The 16,271-nt window shown below is 33.3% G+C and overlaps 1 protein-coding gene across 4 annotated transcripts; it reads right to left on the reverse strand.

Annotated features, from left to right (window-relative positions):
• Nucleotides 1-243: 243 nt before the first annotated feature.
• On the reverse strand, nt 244-16,141 carry LOC117112807 (L-aminoadipate-semialdehyde dehydrogenase-phosphopantetheinyl transferase-like). Of its 4 annotated transcripts, none has more exons than XM_033255983.1 (7): nt 15,992-16,141; nt 15,320-15,393; nt 14,946-15,092; nt 12,854-13,097; nt 11,956-12,074; nt 11,043-11,264; nt 244-2,254 (listed from the first exon to the last, which is right to left on the reverse strand). In XM_033255983.1, the coding sequence occupies exons 3-7, from the start codon at nt 15,087-15,089 to the stop codon at nt 2,114-2,116; spliced, it is 870 nt and encodes a 289-aa protein (XP_033111874.1). In that variant the 5' UTR covers nt 15,090-15,092; nt 15,320-15,393; nt 15,992-16,141; the 3' UTR covers nt 244-2,113. The 4 variants fall into 4 exon arrangements, with proteins under 4 accessions (XP_033111874.1, XP_033111873.1, XP_033111872.1 ...); XM_033255982.1 differs by having other exon boundaries at nt 14,946-15,096; XM_033255981.1 differs by having other exon boundaries at nt 15,298-15,393.
• Between the last annotated feature and the right edge of the window lie 130 nt (nt 16,142-16,271).

Below are 16,271 nucleotides of genomic sequence, written 5' to 3' on the forward strand. Positions count from 1 at the left end.
TTGCATGTGTTAACATATGGAAATCCTCAAACACTCAAGTACCTTAAATAATTGAGTTGCTCATTTAAAAGAGTTGTACAGTATATAAGTTAGTTGTAGCTATAGATCGAAAGAATTCACTACCCGATTTAGAGACATTTTACTTCGAAAACACTTTAAAATAAAGTACGGTACTTAACAAGAACTTTACTATGCCAACAGAATAATAAACGGTATTGTGTATAAATCGAAATTGACGAAGAATACATTTCCTTGATCTGTTTTTTAATCCAAAACCAATAATGTATAAACAATGTAAGAAATTAAATTAATTTTTTATCAGTTTAACAGAATGAGAGTAGCCTACATTTTGTTTTTATTGTCAGGTGACCAATCATTTTGTACGCGTTCTGCTCAGTTTAAGATTCGGTTCCACCATAATTTTTAATTTTGTATCTTATTATTGGTGAACTTAATACAGAGTGAATGGACAAGAAGTCAAAATAATGGAAAATAACAATGCTGTGGGTAACAATGGCAGCTCGGTAGAGATACAATACTGATAGGCAACAGCTTTTAAAACTGTAAGAATAGAGACAGAAATGGGAAACAGTACAAAGTGGTTGCCTTTCACCAGGTGATAGGGCTACAAAAACAATCGAGAATCATTTAAAGCTTTGTTTCCATACAATCGCTACACGCTATCGCCGAAAGTTCTCGGTGATGCTGATTGGTCGGTCGAATCGAGAAGCCTTCCCGATTGCGCCGGGGACTGCTACGCAGAACAAAGATTGGGCTGAACACTGCAGCGATAGTGTAGCGACTTTTACGGAAACCACGCTTTAAAATCACGCAAACTCTGTCGAACCATCGAAAAATGTACTTTAATATTTAGTAGCCATATTATGCATTTTAATTTATTACAACATTTTTCGATCTTACAGCTGCGCATTTTCGCAACAAAAATGCACTAAAAATAGAATAATAAATCAAACTAAAAACTAGTTATTATTTATATTTTTATTGCCTATCATACATTGTTACTATTTAAACGTAAACAATATTTGAATTTTAGTGAATGAAAGCTACGGTAACGTATACAAAGAACTCGTTTTAAAATAAAATATTTTAGAATTTAATAGCTGTAGTAAAGCTACAGAATTCGAATAGAATAAAAATAGATCAAGAGAAAAGTATAACACTGCCCCTAAATATGCTGTACGTAAATTCTTTTTTCGTCCTGTCCTTGTAATGTTCTTTTATTATTCATGTTATTTCAGCTTTGTGTGAACAAATCGATTATTAGTATTTTGTATGTGTATACATTATACACTAGTGCATGTGCAGACACATAGCATAGTATATAAAACGTTATAACACATGACCAACGTTATATTGTTCAAATCTGTAACTATTATATGAAGTCATGCATTCCAATACCGTCTGAAAATATACAGTAATAAATACTCATTTTAAAGTACTGTAATAATAACAATAACTTGTACAGTACTCGGTAATACTTGCTCCATAAAGGTTAGCAGTATCTTACGTTGTAAGAAAGAAGTAATTATTAGTGAGGGCATACTCCAACCCTAGTCTTAAGGAAAAGCAGCATTTAGAGCTGGTAAAATATACTCCTTATTAAAAAAAATCTTCTTAGTCTAGTGTTTATAAACTATTAAAGAGTATCTTATATAACTACCATATAATGTATTTGGAACGTTACAGCAAGAATAGGAACCTTTTTTTTTCTGCACATCATGATTTGTGTATCTTGTTGTCCATGTATTCGTCTTTTCCAGTCGACTCATCATATGTTTTGTTACATTTCTGCTAATAAATCATTGTATTTTATAGGTCAAACATAGGAACGGATGGAGTATGACCCAAATTTAAACAAAAACAAAATCTGCTAACTACCTACTTTGATAATTGATTTACACAACAAAAACAATGAGTATAAAATTGAGTCCAAAAATATATCAAATTATCATTATTATCTTACACAAATTGTTACTAAAATCACTGGTACATCGTGGAAGTATGATCTTGTAGTTTCCAAAATTTGCATAAATATGACTTCATCATTTTTGTTAGTACAAACTAAACACAAAAGAAACGAGAACAATTTTGCTCATTTTCTTTGTGGTTTGTCTCTCTTCTTATTAAAATTGTTCCAGTAGTCTTCGTCTGGTGGTAAAATAGGTTGGCTAGATGACGTCAATTCAGAAAAAGTCAGATGTTTAAAATCTGGGACGATAGAGGGCTCACTCTCCTGATAGAAAACGAAAGTAGCAATATAGTTAATACTGGATAATACTTTTTTCCCCCCACTTAGGAATGGGATTATGTCTTATGTCTGGCTTGATAATTCACTTATCTCACGGCATGCATTAAACAAAAACAGCACTTGGCTTCTATAATCAATCCAGAATCACTAGCGTCCAGAGACAATCGTAAATCAACAACAATAACAAACCAGGGAAAACTCAATGTTGACAGAATCAACACAAGCATTACTTTCTCTGCATTGCAGTCATAAAAAACAGACAAAAAAAAAAACAACTACTACAGGAATGTGCTGTAATTACACAATAGTACTGTATTCATTTTTTATTTTGAATTTTTGTAATTTTTTAATTGTATATACAATTATTGATTTGTTAATTTAATTTGCAAGTAAATTTAATCATAATTTAGTTAATTAATAATTTAGGAATAATAATAATAATAATAATAATAATAATAATAATAATAATAATAATAATAATAATAACAATAATAATAAGCATTTATAAAAGGGTGATATGAGACCATTAGTCTGTTGGAGCATCAATTAATTTTAGTGTTTCATTTGCAAGGAAATTTAATCATAATTTAGTTAATAATAATAATAATATATAGCGCTGCTGTTGTTTGAATAAAACCAGAATATATATAATATTCTGCCTCTGTTAAAATTTGGGAAAAAGTTTAAATGTTTAATTAGAGCATGGTATTGCACATCAAATAAGTTATTGACTTTCATTGGAGACAATGATCGTAACAAGAATTACTCTCTGCATTGCAGGTTTAAGAAAAAATACCAGTAGGAATAAACAACACAATAATGGAACAAAGCCTTTGATAATAGGAGTATTGTATTGTTTTGTGCAAAAATAAAGTATACAGCCTAATTAATACAATTTAAGTACCATTAATTAATTAATTAATTATAATTAAATACATCATAACTGATTTATTAGGTTGTATTAAAGCATCATATAGTACATTTACATAAAAAAATACAGCCTTTAAAATAATTAAATTAGGTTGTACTTTTGCTTAATTAGGTTAAATAAGTGTGTGAGAGCTCCTCCCTTTAAGCCTCTATTACGACATGGTTTGTTCCATTGTTGTGGTAATTCTTACTGGCATTTTTTCCTACTGGCATTTTTTCCTACTGGCATTTTTTCCTACTGGCATGTTTTGATTTCCCTGCGTTGCAGTCCTCATAAAAAATAAACAAATAAAAAAAAGTAGAGGAATGTGCTGTAATTAGATAGTTTTCTGTCTCTGTTAAAATTTGGAAAGATCTTAAATGTTTAATTTGAGCATTGAATCGCACATTACATAAGTTATTGACTTTCAATGGAGACAAGTAAGTAAGTTTTACAGATTTAAAGACTTCTATTACAGATATCTTTGGATTGTCTGCCAAGCAATTTAAGAGTCTACGCAATGGTGTTATTTATGCGTTTGTTAATTGGCTCCGAAATATTTTCTCATTTTAAGTTTTCAATTGAAAGTTAATAACTTACTTAATATACGAAGAAAGCAATTTTAATATTAAAATATATTCTCAAGTTTATTACCTAAACATTGAAAGTGTATCATTAATAACTGAAAATGTAATACAGTTGGCATATTTCAAAAATCAAATAATTGATTGTATTCTAATTCCACAATGATATGGCTTAAGTTAGTTCAAAAAATAGAAAGCACCATGGCAGTATAGATTTGAGTATTTCATAGAAGAGTTATGCGATTCTAATAGTACTGTATACATAACGGGACACAAGGCCCAATGTTACAAATGTGTGTGATGAGGGAGGTATTTAAATACCTTCTTGGTGTGATGATGCTTGTCCAGTAAAGTTTTAAGAGAGAGCAGCTTAGCTCAGTCGGCTAATCTGGTGGTAGCCACTGTGTGAGCGCTGAACCGTGGAGATCTCTAGGTCCCCGGTTTAATTCCCATCGCTGCCTCTACTTATGTTTCAGCTGGCAGGTTGAAATACAAGGAACAATAGCGCACCGTCTTTTGGATGAGACGTTTAAGCCGTTAGTCCTGTGTGCATTTATGGCCCATGTGCACGTTAAAGAATGCAGTACACTCTTCGGAAAGAGTACGGGATTGTCTCTCGATATTCTGCCCAATCACCACCAGAAGGACACCACTTGAAGTAAGACTTCTTCTACTCTTTGGTGGGCTATCCTTGGTGTTTACACCAAATAAATCCAACCAGCTCTCATGAATCTTTGGGGTTTTTGTATGTTTGTTATTGTATAGGATGTGGTCTTTGCTGTTCTGGTTGTTCTGTTTATCTTTGTGTCGTTTGCAGTTTTTTTAATGGATTGGGGAGAATTGGCTTGGACTGTACAACTATAAAGAGTGCAACAACAACAACAACAACAACAACAGCAACAACAACAACAACAGCAAAACAACAAAAGCAATAACAACAACCAATACTAATAATAATAATAATAATAATATATTAATAATAATACCAATAATAATAATAATAATAATACTGTAGTAACGAACATGATAATAATTAATAAGCATCAGGATCTGCATGTGTGCGACATATATGCTTTCATGGTGCATGTGTACAGTAAACCCCAATACAAGCATGAATCTACTGTATACTATTGTAGCAGTGCATGTGTGAACGCCATGCATCCACGAATCAGCTATACTAATGCGACAAGAGTGTGAACGCATAAAAACATGAATATTATACTAATGGAAGAAGTGCAGTTCTTTAAATTGTCTCTAAGTAACCATGTTTTTGCAGAAGCATTGTAGTAATTCAGTTTTAACATTGAACTCAAGGGATTACATTGCCAACCTTTCTCTACTTGTGACGTACTAAAACCTTTTCGCTAATAACACCACTGGAGGTATAGGCACTCACTAACGGATTACTGTTTTATTATGCATTTACAGAAAGCTTTTTTGAGCATTGTAAATTTGACAAGATATCAGTTGGTATGTACTTGTGTAGAATGCAAATGTTGAAAGCCTTTAGCTCTTGTATGCATACACTATAAGTTTGATGTGACAAACATCAGTGATTTTTGCCCATATGGGTGTGTTATTACATCATCAAGCCCATATATGGGTATGTTATGACATCATCATGCCAATTGTAAATTTTACAAGATATCAATGTGTACTTGTGCAAAAAGAAAATTCTGACAGCCTTTAGCTCTTGTGTACACTTTCAAGTCTGATGTGGCAAACATCAGTGATTTGCCCATATATGGGAGTGTTATTACAGCAACATGCCCATATATGGGTATGTTATGACATCATCATGCCAATATTTGAGTGTACTTGTGCAGAGTGCCAATGCTGACAAACATCAGTGATTTGCCCATACATGGGTGTGTTACGACATCATTATCCCCATATATGGATGTGTTATGACATTATCATGCCAATATATGAGTGTGTTATGACATCATTATAGTGGACATAGCTTTATAGCAATAAATTATGAGTACTTGGTTATTTCTACAGACCATTTTTTACTACTGCTAAAACTGTCAAATAGATAAGACAACTGAACAACCTTCTCCAATCCATATTCACTTTACATTAGATCAAACGTAAAAGAACAAACAAAACCAATGAAATTGTGCGCATTTAAAATAATTGCATTACATTCATAATAAGATTTCATATCTATGTATCAATTCCAATGTCGGACACATTAGTATGTTTATAGCCATCTTTTGCTACAGAAAAGCATAGCATTAAATAATCAATATTTTAGGAGGCATGGAAATTTTAGTTTGACACATTTTATTAGAGCCTGTAAATTATTTCATTAATGGCGTACAGTAGTTGCATGATGGGATACATGGCTCATAAATCATAATAAATTGTAACAAACTTGCGTAGTAGTCAGGTATATGTTTAAATTTAGAACGATATGAGACGATAAAATATATCAAAATCAATATCTGGAACGTATTAATCAGCGGGATGTTCAGAACGTGGAACCAAATGATCCTCACTAGAGGCAATATCATTATTTTTTTTACTGCATGGCAGTGGAACTGTCTGGTAGTAGGTATGTTTTCCCGGTGTACTTGATATTAAAAACCTGACCAGACTATCAAATTTTATTTAACAAAAACATGTGACATGCCTAAATATGGTCATGATGACATCACATCATGACCATATATAGGCACATCATGACTATATATGGGCATACAACAGTTTTTTTGTCAAAGAAAATTTAATAATCTGGACAGAGTTTTAAAGAGGACCTGCCAGTGGCAGGGACAGCCGGAGGTCAGGAATGACCTCTGGCCAGCATTGACCCCTGACCAGCATTGACCCCTGACTAGCATTGACCCCACTGTTTGTGATGTAAAGCACATTTTTTTAACAATCCTAAAACTATAAAGTAACCCCAACCCACCTCCACCGGACTGCAACACTCCAGCCCCCTAACTGTATTGAAATTGCTCTTTGCTAAGGGTTAGCAATTCTATAATGAATAATTCAGATATAAATAATAATAATAAAATAATAATCTTAAGAGTTAAATAATTAAACGCTTTAAGAAATTAAAATACACTTTCAGGTTTTGTTGATCAATTGCACGTTTTTAGCTTTATAAAATTTATTTTGCAACTAAATGCTTGAATAATGCAAGCAAAGGGTTGTATTATTCAAGATCTTAGTGTTCTGAGAATTATTTTAAATTGATGGTTTTAAATGTTAATATTTTATCTTCTATAATATTTAATGCTTTACAGTTTTTGTACCTGTACGAGAGCCTCTCTGAGTTAACATGAGGTGAGTGCAACTCTCTTAAAAAAAAAATTTGAATAAATTTGAATAAATATGTCCTATTATACAAGACTTGACAAAAATGTACAGTTAAGTGATATTAATGTTTATTCAAAGCAGGGAATTTATTCAAATACAGTAAAAGTGATCACTCCGTAGAGTACAAACCTAAACCTTAACCTTCATCTTGAATACCAAGAAAATGGAGGGGAAAACAAAAAATGTGACTTTCCATGACCTTGACCTTTAACATTTCACCCCAAAATTTCACCTCTTCCTTAAAGCAATGTGTACAGTTACACTAAATTGTATCAAGACCTTTGCATAATCCTGCTGACCAACTAACAGACAGAAAAAAAGCAGTAAATACATAGTCAGCCGCCTCAGTGGAGTTAATAATAATTTTAAAAAATCATTAATATTAATAACTATATAACACAAATATAATTTGAACGTTAGGTAGCATAGTGGCTGGAGATGGACATTTTTTTTTTATTACTAGATATAACTTAAAATACTTCTAAAAATAAGTACAACTTTTTGAAACAGTAGCTTTGTTAATCTGCAAGAAAAACAATTTATATCTTTGAGATCAAAAGAAAATCTGTACAGATAATTAGGCTCAAGTGGTCTATAAATGGCGAAACAATACCTGCAAAATCTGCAGCCCTTTTGTACAAACATCTATCGTCTGATCTTTATTGATGCCCATATTTTATTGTTATTTGTCTACCCTTGGCTTTGTTACCTGAATGTTGGGATATATCTAGCAGCTCCTTAATTACATGTGCCAACCTAAGCGAAAATCTCATTAATTACCGTGCAGGCAGTAAGAAAACAGGACCAGGTTGAGATAGTCTGTGTGGCTTTCACACAAATGAACAAACAGTATTTGCCTTAATTCTTACCAATAATGGGCAGAGATTGCATTGGGGCTTAAAAAAAGGAATACGCTTGAAACGATTCAATCAGCTTTCCTAGACTTTCATCTTCTCATCAAAACTGTCGAATATTTTATCAGATTAAAAGATTAATGTGCGGGATTGCTAACGGATTGTGATCACGCAATGTCCACTTTGGCCGAAGGGCCTTGACAATGGTGACCACACAATGACCAGTAAATGCTTTAATGGAAATATTATTTAATAATCATGTTAAATAACTCTCTATCGGGTTTATGCTTAGATTACAACAATTTGACTGCAAACCAGTAATGGCTGATTGAGGTTTAATTAAGTTAGTGGTAATCTGGACAATGGACAAGACAGAACTTGTATAAACATTTTTTTTTTTTTTAAATTATGGAGCTACTATAAAATACTGTAAGTTTCAAAACAATATGGCTAAATTACTTATGTTCTTGTGAAAATGACTCCATGTTTGACTGTCTTAACCCAATAGTATAAATAGATGAATGATTTGAAATGAAACACAGGGTTTCTTTTTTGTTTTCTAATCTAGTTAAAGTTTAATTGAATTTTTAACTTGGTTAACTAGTTTATGTGGATTTCTAAATAATTATAGTTTAAGTTTAGTTGGTTTCATGACTAGGTTTAGTATTTTAGTTTTAGTTCCTAACTGGGTATAGTTAGTTTAGTTTTTTTTTTAACTACAATAGGTTTAGTTAGTTCAGCTGGTTTCCTAAATGTGTATAGTTAATTTATTTTCTTTTTAAATACAATAGGTTTAGTTAGTTTAGCTGGTTTCCTAACTGGGTTTAGTTAGTTATAGCTGGTAAGTTGGTGTCCTAACTACTTTTAATAATACATGAACAAAAAATAAATCCAATAGCAATAACATTATCTATTTTTGGATTTTTATAGAACCTCCTATATAACAACCCGAGAGTTTTGTATCACTGGTCGTTGGATGTAGAATCAATCCTACACAATACGTAATGTTTTCCGTTCCCTGCGGAATATTCCCAGTCATGCAAAAACATTCTTCACGGACAAATTTCATTTTAATTCATTCACGTCTTATCAGTTACCGATTAAATTAATGCTGTTAGAATCAACTTGCACTATTATTTACTACATGTGTGTTATGGATATCAAAATTGCTATTTATTTTATAGTACAAGATAAGATAATGTTTGTTGTTGAAAGTAATAATCATATTGTATATCATTCTATTCAAGCAAAGCTGATTAACAATGTACTGTATGCTGAAATAAAGTAAACTATAGAGGGCGCAATTGAGAAAATTGTAGGATATTAAAGAAAACATGGTTATAAATCTGGGTTTAAATTTAACTGAAACTTTATAGTTCGATGTCAGAATTTTGTTGGAAACAGCCTTAATATGAAGTTAAGATTTTACAAGGTGGTAGACATGTTTATTAAGCAAAATAATGTGCATTTCTGAATGAATTAAAAGATTAAAAAATATACATTTCATATGTAAGTAAGTTTGTCGCTTTCATTTATCAACTTGAACAAAAATTTGGTCTTTTTAACTAATTAACAGATATTGTTTCTTTATTTTTTCTATACATCCTTAAATATTATGTCAACATTGAGAAAAATATAGATATATAGATTATTATGTTCAAGTATATATTACACTTGGAGTATGTATTATACAGATGTGTATAAGAGACAGATATATATATATATATATGAATTTAAATTCAGTTAAAATGGTTTCATTTTTTACTTTCTATCAATGATTTTTTTACTTAAGAAAATTTCACTAACATAGAAAATTGCTTTCTGGTATTTTGTTAATTTTGTTTTATATTATAACTTAACTAAGTTCCCTCTTGTGACACTGCCAACTCATTGAATTTATTGTATTTGTATTTTGAATATGTTTTCAACCATTAAGTTGTAGTTTATTTTGTTTTGTTTTTTGGCAAATAAAGAAAAAGAATAAGATTATTTGCTCTTAATTAAAAATATTTCCTCGCTCATTAAAATTCACACACAACACCATTCCTATAATCTATGCATTGAATGAATGAATTTAAAGAGTTGTGTAGTAAAATATCTGCAGATCAACAAAAACAGAATTGTTTTCGATCAGAAATTGATTTCATTGATTCTTTTAAATGAACATTAAAGTTTATATTTGAATTTCAGATTTATCTTTAAAATAACTGTAAAGTCTGACATTGTGAAGGTGATAGATTATCAGGTAAACATTTTAGTGAAAATAAAAACAATTCTTTTACAATGCTCGATATATAATAGACCTCTCTACTAAGCCCTGTCCCCTTAAATATTGTTGTTTTGTGTAAGTCCCACAAAACGAAAGCATAAACATAGATTACGAATTTCGCACACGAAATAAAATATACAAGTAGTCCCTGCGTAAAGACAACTTGATTTCTTGTTTCTTACAAGGTATCCATTTGTAGAAGTCTTAAGAAGATAAGCCTATCCAATAGTGACGTTCAAGTGTCGGGACCAGGACATACCTTAAACTTTAAATGAACAAGGATTGAAAAATGTTATACGGATACAATGTATACACAGGCCCAGTTCTAAAGTCCAGTTAAGCCTACACTAATCCAAAACATGTCTTTCACAGTCGTGTGTGTAGAGCGTGTAGTGTAGAGTGTCATTTACGGCCATCCAGAGGTCCCCATTTTTGAAAAAAAATCTCATTTAGGAGGGGGATACCCCTCCTCGTCCTCAGTCATACAAGCTCAAGAACCACCATGTTGGACAGTTTATCCCCTGTAAAATGTATCTTAGAGCCGCCACTAAACAGGTCTGCTTGCGTGAAGTGTGCATGTTCCTGGTCCTGTTTTGATAGGTCGGTTGTTAAATTTGAATCACAAAAGATGATCTTACTTCAATCAAGTGTGAAATGGGTACCTAGGCAGATATTAATTTGATTGAATGATATTGCTCTATGCTAGCTTATATTAATGAATGAGAGTGACCCCCAAGGAATGAAGATGATATCAACAAATTCCTTGTAATGGAAAATATTCCGTGACCCATGCAATTATAGTAATTATTATTAACATTTTACTTACTTTTCCCAGGGGTCGTCGGAGTGCAACAGCTACAAAGTGTTCATCATCTAATTTTGTCTCCTGGAACTTCCACTGAGTAGCTAGGCACCCATCTAAGACAAGTTGTGTGTCTATGGTAATTGTACCAGGGCTTAAAGTGAGTGTCTCAGGCTTGAAGGATATCCTCTGTAGGTCAAATCCTAGGCCTATGCCAATTGCTTTTATGTAACTCTCTTTAAGACACTGCGAAGACAAAAATTTAATTTGGTTATTTTTTAATCTTATACATTTATATGAACATTGGTCCCAGAATGATTGCCAGTCACGGTGATAAAGAATTGGGCTACCGCTTGACAGGTCAAAAGTCAAGTTTTTGGGGCCGAGGCTCGTAGCTTCAGTATTGTACTTTATTATTGTGTTTTATTGAGGGCTTTTCAGTAATATAATAAATGCCCAAATACTGGCCTAACAACAGATTATGGGTTAAAATGTTTTAATTTCATATTCAATACATTCTCAACTGTTTTTGTTTTGTTTTTTGTTTTTTAACCATATTTATAGAAGGTGACCCTTTCAGCTCACCTAGAAGGTCAACTGATATTCAGGGGCAATCTTTAAATAAATGAAATAGACTGATGCTCTTATTAGCGAACTCTCTTTATGAGGCTTAGGGAGTAGAGTTGGTTTTTTTTCCCCTGTCACAGGAATTGAACCCAGGACCTTGGGACTAGAAGGTAAGCATCTTAACCAGCTCTATTCAATCCACACCAACATTCATAAAAATTGTGGACCTTTTCAATTTTTGGTGGGTGGGTGGGCATGCAAACCAATATTATCATGGTAATTGTTACCATTTCAAAGTTATCTTCATGATCTTAACTGTTAAAAAAACTTGATGTAAATTTAGATTTTTTCACAATAAAAAAAAAATTACCCAGTGTCGGTAAAACATCTCCATCTGTTGCTTGCCAGTGCCTGCACCTTTTATTGTCTTCCACTCCGCAGGTGTAAACTGACGGTTCATCAACCGAAAGTACTCCTCCACTCGCACAGCTGAAAATGATAAATAATACAACATTTTGTTTTCAGACACAAATTATAATATGAATGTTTTATAATCATGTACAATTATTGACTACTTAGATTATAGTAAGTAGATGAAAAGAAACTTTGTTGGGCTTTTAAAATATTAGGTTTCTTTTAACAGAGACCAGTTGACTTTACTAAGATTTTACTCAGCTACCAATCTTTGCGTTCACACAGCTCAATGCAAAAAGTAGAATAGTAGGAGTTTTGGTCTGAATCACACCAAGTATACAGTAACCCATTAATGTCCAAAGACTTGTTTCTAGCGGGGTCTCTATCATGGTAAATTGGACAGTACACTGAAAGGCAATCCCCCCGCTTTTTGCCGAAAAACGTAGTGTATAATGGGCACATGGGCCAACAGCTTAAACATGCTATCCGAAAAACTTGTATTTCAGCCCTCCAGCTGAAGCACGAAGAGACCAACGATTGGAGTTCAACCAGGGATCATCAAAAATCTCAAATGATCTGCAGGCTCCTGCACAACCAATGTTCAGTATTTGTACCATAAGTAAAATGTCTATATATTCGAAGCGTACAGAATTTTTTCGCCTTGAACATAATGCTATTAAGCACACAGAACCTACAACTTAATGTCAAATTTGACATAATGCTATTAAGCACACAGAACCTACAACTTAATGTCAAATTTGAAGGATAAGAAAAATTACTATTTCTAAAAAAATAATAACAACAATTAGTTAGAATAATTTGTAAATCAAAATAACTTATAACTTGAAACCTACTTGGCATTTCAACTTTCATGACATCAATACCACACCCCCAACTGGACTCGAGAGCAACAACAGCATAGTCCCCTTGATGAGATGCGTTAAAGTTGAAATTTGTCGCTAAATCGGTGTCAACTATTGAGTTCTTATCCTCGAGGTATGGTTTCCCCTTATCTGTCCTTGCCAATTTTATGTCCTGCCATAATATATCTGTAAACTCGGATTCTGCAATTACCTTGCGAAGAAGTAATCGTCCACACTGCAAGATTAAAAAAATAAATTACTTTAATTTCTACACATTTATTATTTGGTTGTAAAATTGATGCAATAGTATCATTATCATTATCCTTGCCTCACCGAAGCAGAGATGAAGGGTATTGCAATAACGCACGCCTGTGTGTGTTGTGTGCGTGTCCTTCCAGGTGCGTAAATCAAAAACTACAGGACCGATTTACTTCAAATCTTCACACATTGACAATGTTGGATGTATCTCGGAACTCCTGTAATTTGGTGCTAATCGAAAGATGCAGATATTAGAATGTTTATATGGTGCTAGGCCTCCTTTGGCTAGGCTGAGCCAAATCGAGCAGACTGACCGTGAGCCAGAGTAGTGGGTGTGTCAGTGGGTGTGATTCTGGCAAGTGGACTGGAAGCGGTCTGGCTGGCATGCAAACTCGCCTGATTGATGGGCTTGCCAAGAGAGACCTACAGGGTATGATACTAGGCCTCGTTTGGCTAGGTCGAGCCGCCTACTCGAGCGGATCGACCGAGGGCCAGAATAGGGGGTGTGTTAAGAATTTATTGCTAACTGGAATTAGACTGCAAATTTTTGAATTTTTAAAAGATTTTTCATTATATAGGGAAAAGGCTAAAATGTACATACTGTAAATGCTATTATTTATTCAGTAAAAAATATGGCACAAAATGAGCAAGGGTTTGTAATCACATATTATCTTGTTACTTAGTTAAAAAATTGTCCTATTATGTTTTCTCTTTGATCGTTTGGCTCCATTATGAAGGACTTAAGTTACCACAGCGAAATGTGTGCAAAAGTTCTTTTTGAAGGCTGGAATAGGCTATACCGTTAAGCTGTGGCAGATTAAAATTTCTTACAATTATTAATGCTATTAACGATGGTGGTAATGATGATAATGATGATGATAATGATGATGATGATGATGATGATGATGATGATTATAATAATATTCAAATATTTTTGTCTGGTTTGCTTTTAATGATTTTAGAACTGTTTAATCGATAATAAATCAAGTACAATTTGATGTAAATTTACTGTGAGCTTTCGTTGATGTTATCATGATCTTTACCTTCATCATGCTTTGTCAGCTGGCATTCATTGTTTTTAGCTCTGGTGCCAGCTATCTGCAAATCAGCCATCACTAACCATATGGTTGATCATGACCAAATCACCAACTAGGACGACACCAAAATAACAAGGAAACAAAAACAAAACGAGATGAACAGGGACAACGGAGCATACAAGCTTTCCCTTTTTATTTATTTTTTTCCCTTTTCCTTTTTATGACCAACTCCTTCAACCTGAGAGGCCGGTTGCCTCGGAACCAATCCTGACAGGAAGAGAGCTAGCACCACAAGGCACTGTACACAAAATTCCCAAAATAATGAAGGCTAGCCCGCATAGGCTGACGAATTTATGTTGATAACATCGATGAAAGCTCGCAGTACATTTTCATCAAATTGTGACTTGTCTATTACCGATGAAACAGTTCTACAATCATAATAAGCCCCATTCCCCCTTAAATATTGTTACTGTAAGTCCCACAAAACGAAAGCACAAACGTACACGAAATTTACTAAAACATGCATTTGTGAGACATGTTCCTGGGCCTATTCTGATTGGTCTGTTGCTAAATTTGATTGACAACAGATGATTAAAGTAATCATGATGATTTATTTATTTATTTATTTCGGTATAAAATGTACAACAGGCAGCCAGCCTACGCAGCTAGTTCATTGTTAATCAATTGCACTAAAGTTGGAATTGGTGACTTTCTAAAACCTTCTGTTTTGGACCTACACTAAATGATCAATATAATGATAGCACGTGTATGTCCTTGTTAATACTAACCATAGCAGCTCTAGCGTCATTTGCAAAATGAAACTTCGCTATCCTATCCTTCTCTTCTTTCTGAATACATCTCGATGCTAACATCCATTCTTCTTTTGTTGGCTTCCAGGAACCAAAACGAAAGGCATATCGAACACTTCCCATGATCTGTCTAAAATAAATTAGTAAATAGCAAATACCTAACCAAAATATAATTCCAAATTACAGAAGTGAAACTAACAATTAATTCAATATCTGGCATAATATTACTGACTTATTGAAATATACAAATTAATAAGCATTTCAATTTGTTTAATGTATTATACTTAGGTTACAATATACTAATTGGTAATGGTAATGGTTGGAAACTTACCAGTAGTTAAATTGGTTTTTACCTGTATAGATTTCAATGTACAACCTTGTCAACCTCTTCTGATGAGCTGTATGTAGGCCTCTGAAGTAATATAGCCTAAGACACAGAATATAAATAATATGACTGTAGGATTATGATGGGTACCGAGACTGCCAGTACATTTACTTAAAATTCAATATGCAAAAATCAATCAACATTTCAAAAGATGTGAACTCAAAGCCTAGCTTACATGTGCTGGTATGCTGAGCTAGTATAAAAACATGAGGGTTGTGTTGGGTCAGTTGGTATGGCAACATAATCAAGCACTATAAACGATCCATCTGATAAACGATTGTTAATTTCTGAGCAGATTAATTATAAATTATGGAGAAAAAAGTGTAGGCCTAGGCATATAATTATTTGGCCCCTTATTACTACTCTACAGTACTCCCTGTCAACAATCACTTGTCCTTACTTTTATGCAACCATCGAACATGGCCTGCTGTTAAGCAATAGTTTCATATTCTTACTTTAGGCCTATCTATGCTAGTACTTTCTCTTCTAGCTTAACTAGAGAGTAGCTTACGTATCAGCTCCAGCTAGCACTCGCTGAGCAGACAGGCTATCTGTCATCATCAAATCAAAGCCTAGTGTAGGCCTAAGTCTAGCAAGCCTAGGCTAGACAGGCATAATTTGGAAACAGTTGTTAACCTACCAAACGTTATCCACCTTCATTCAATATCGTATATTATTATATATGGTACTTTACATTGCTTACTTAAATGCATTATTGTTATATAACCAAACAAAGTAAATATCGCGTCTAGTTCGATAGAGAGCTACTTGCTCGTCGTGTGTTTGTGTATTTCACCAAAGAGTATAAATAGAACAAGAGAGCAAAGTCCCGTTCGTAAAAACGTCATGCCTGTGTAGGACGCCAACTAACGGTTGTATATTCTTTTTATTACCCAGTGCAGCGCTGCGCAGCGCGGTAG

The sequence above is a fragment of the Anneissia japonica genome, unplaced genomic scaffold, assembly GCF_011630105.1.
Source record: "Anneissia japonica isolate Jap-2015-1 unplaced genomic scaffold, ASM1163010v1 scaffold172582_len1462937_cov174, whole genome shotgun sequence".
In the NCBI taxonomy this organism is placed as follows: Eukaryota; Metazoa; Echinodermata; class Crinoidea; order Comatulida; family Comatulidae; genus Anneissia; species Anneissia japonica.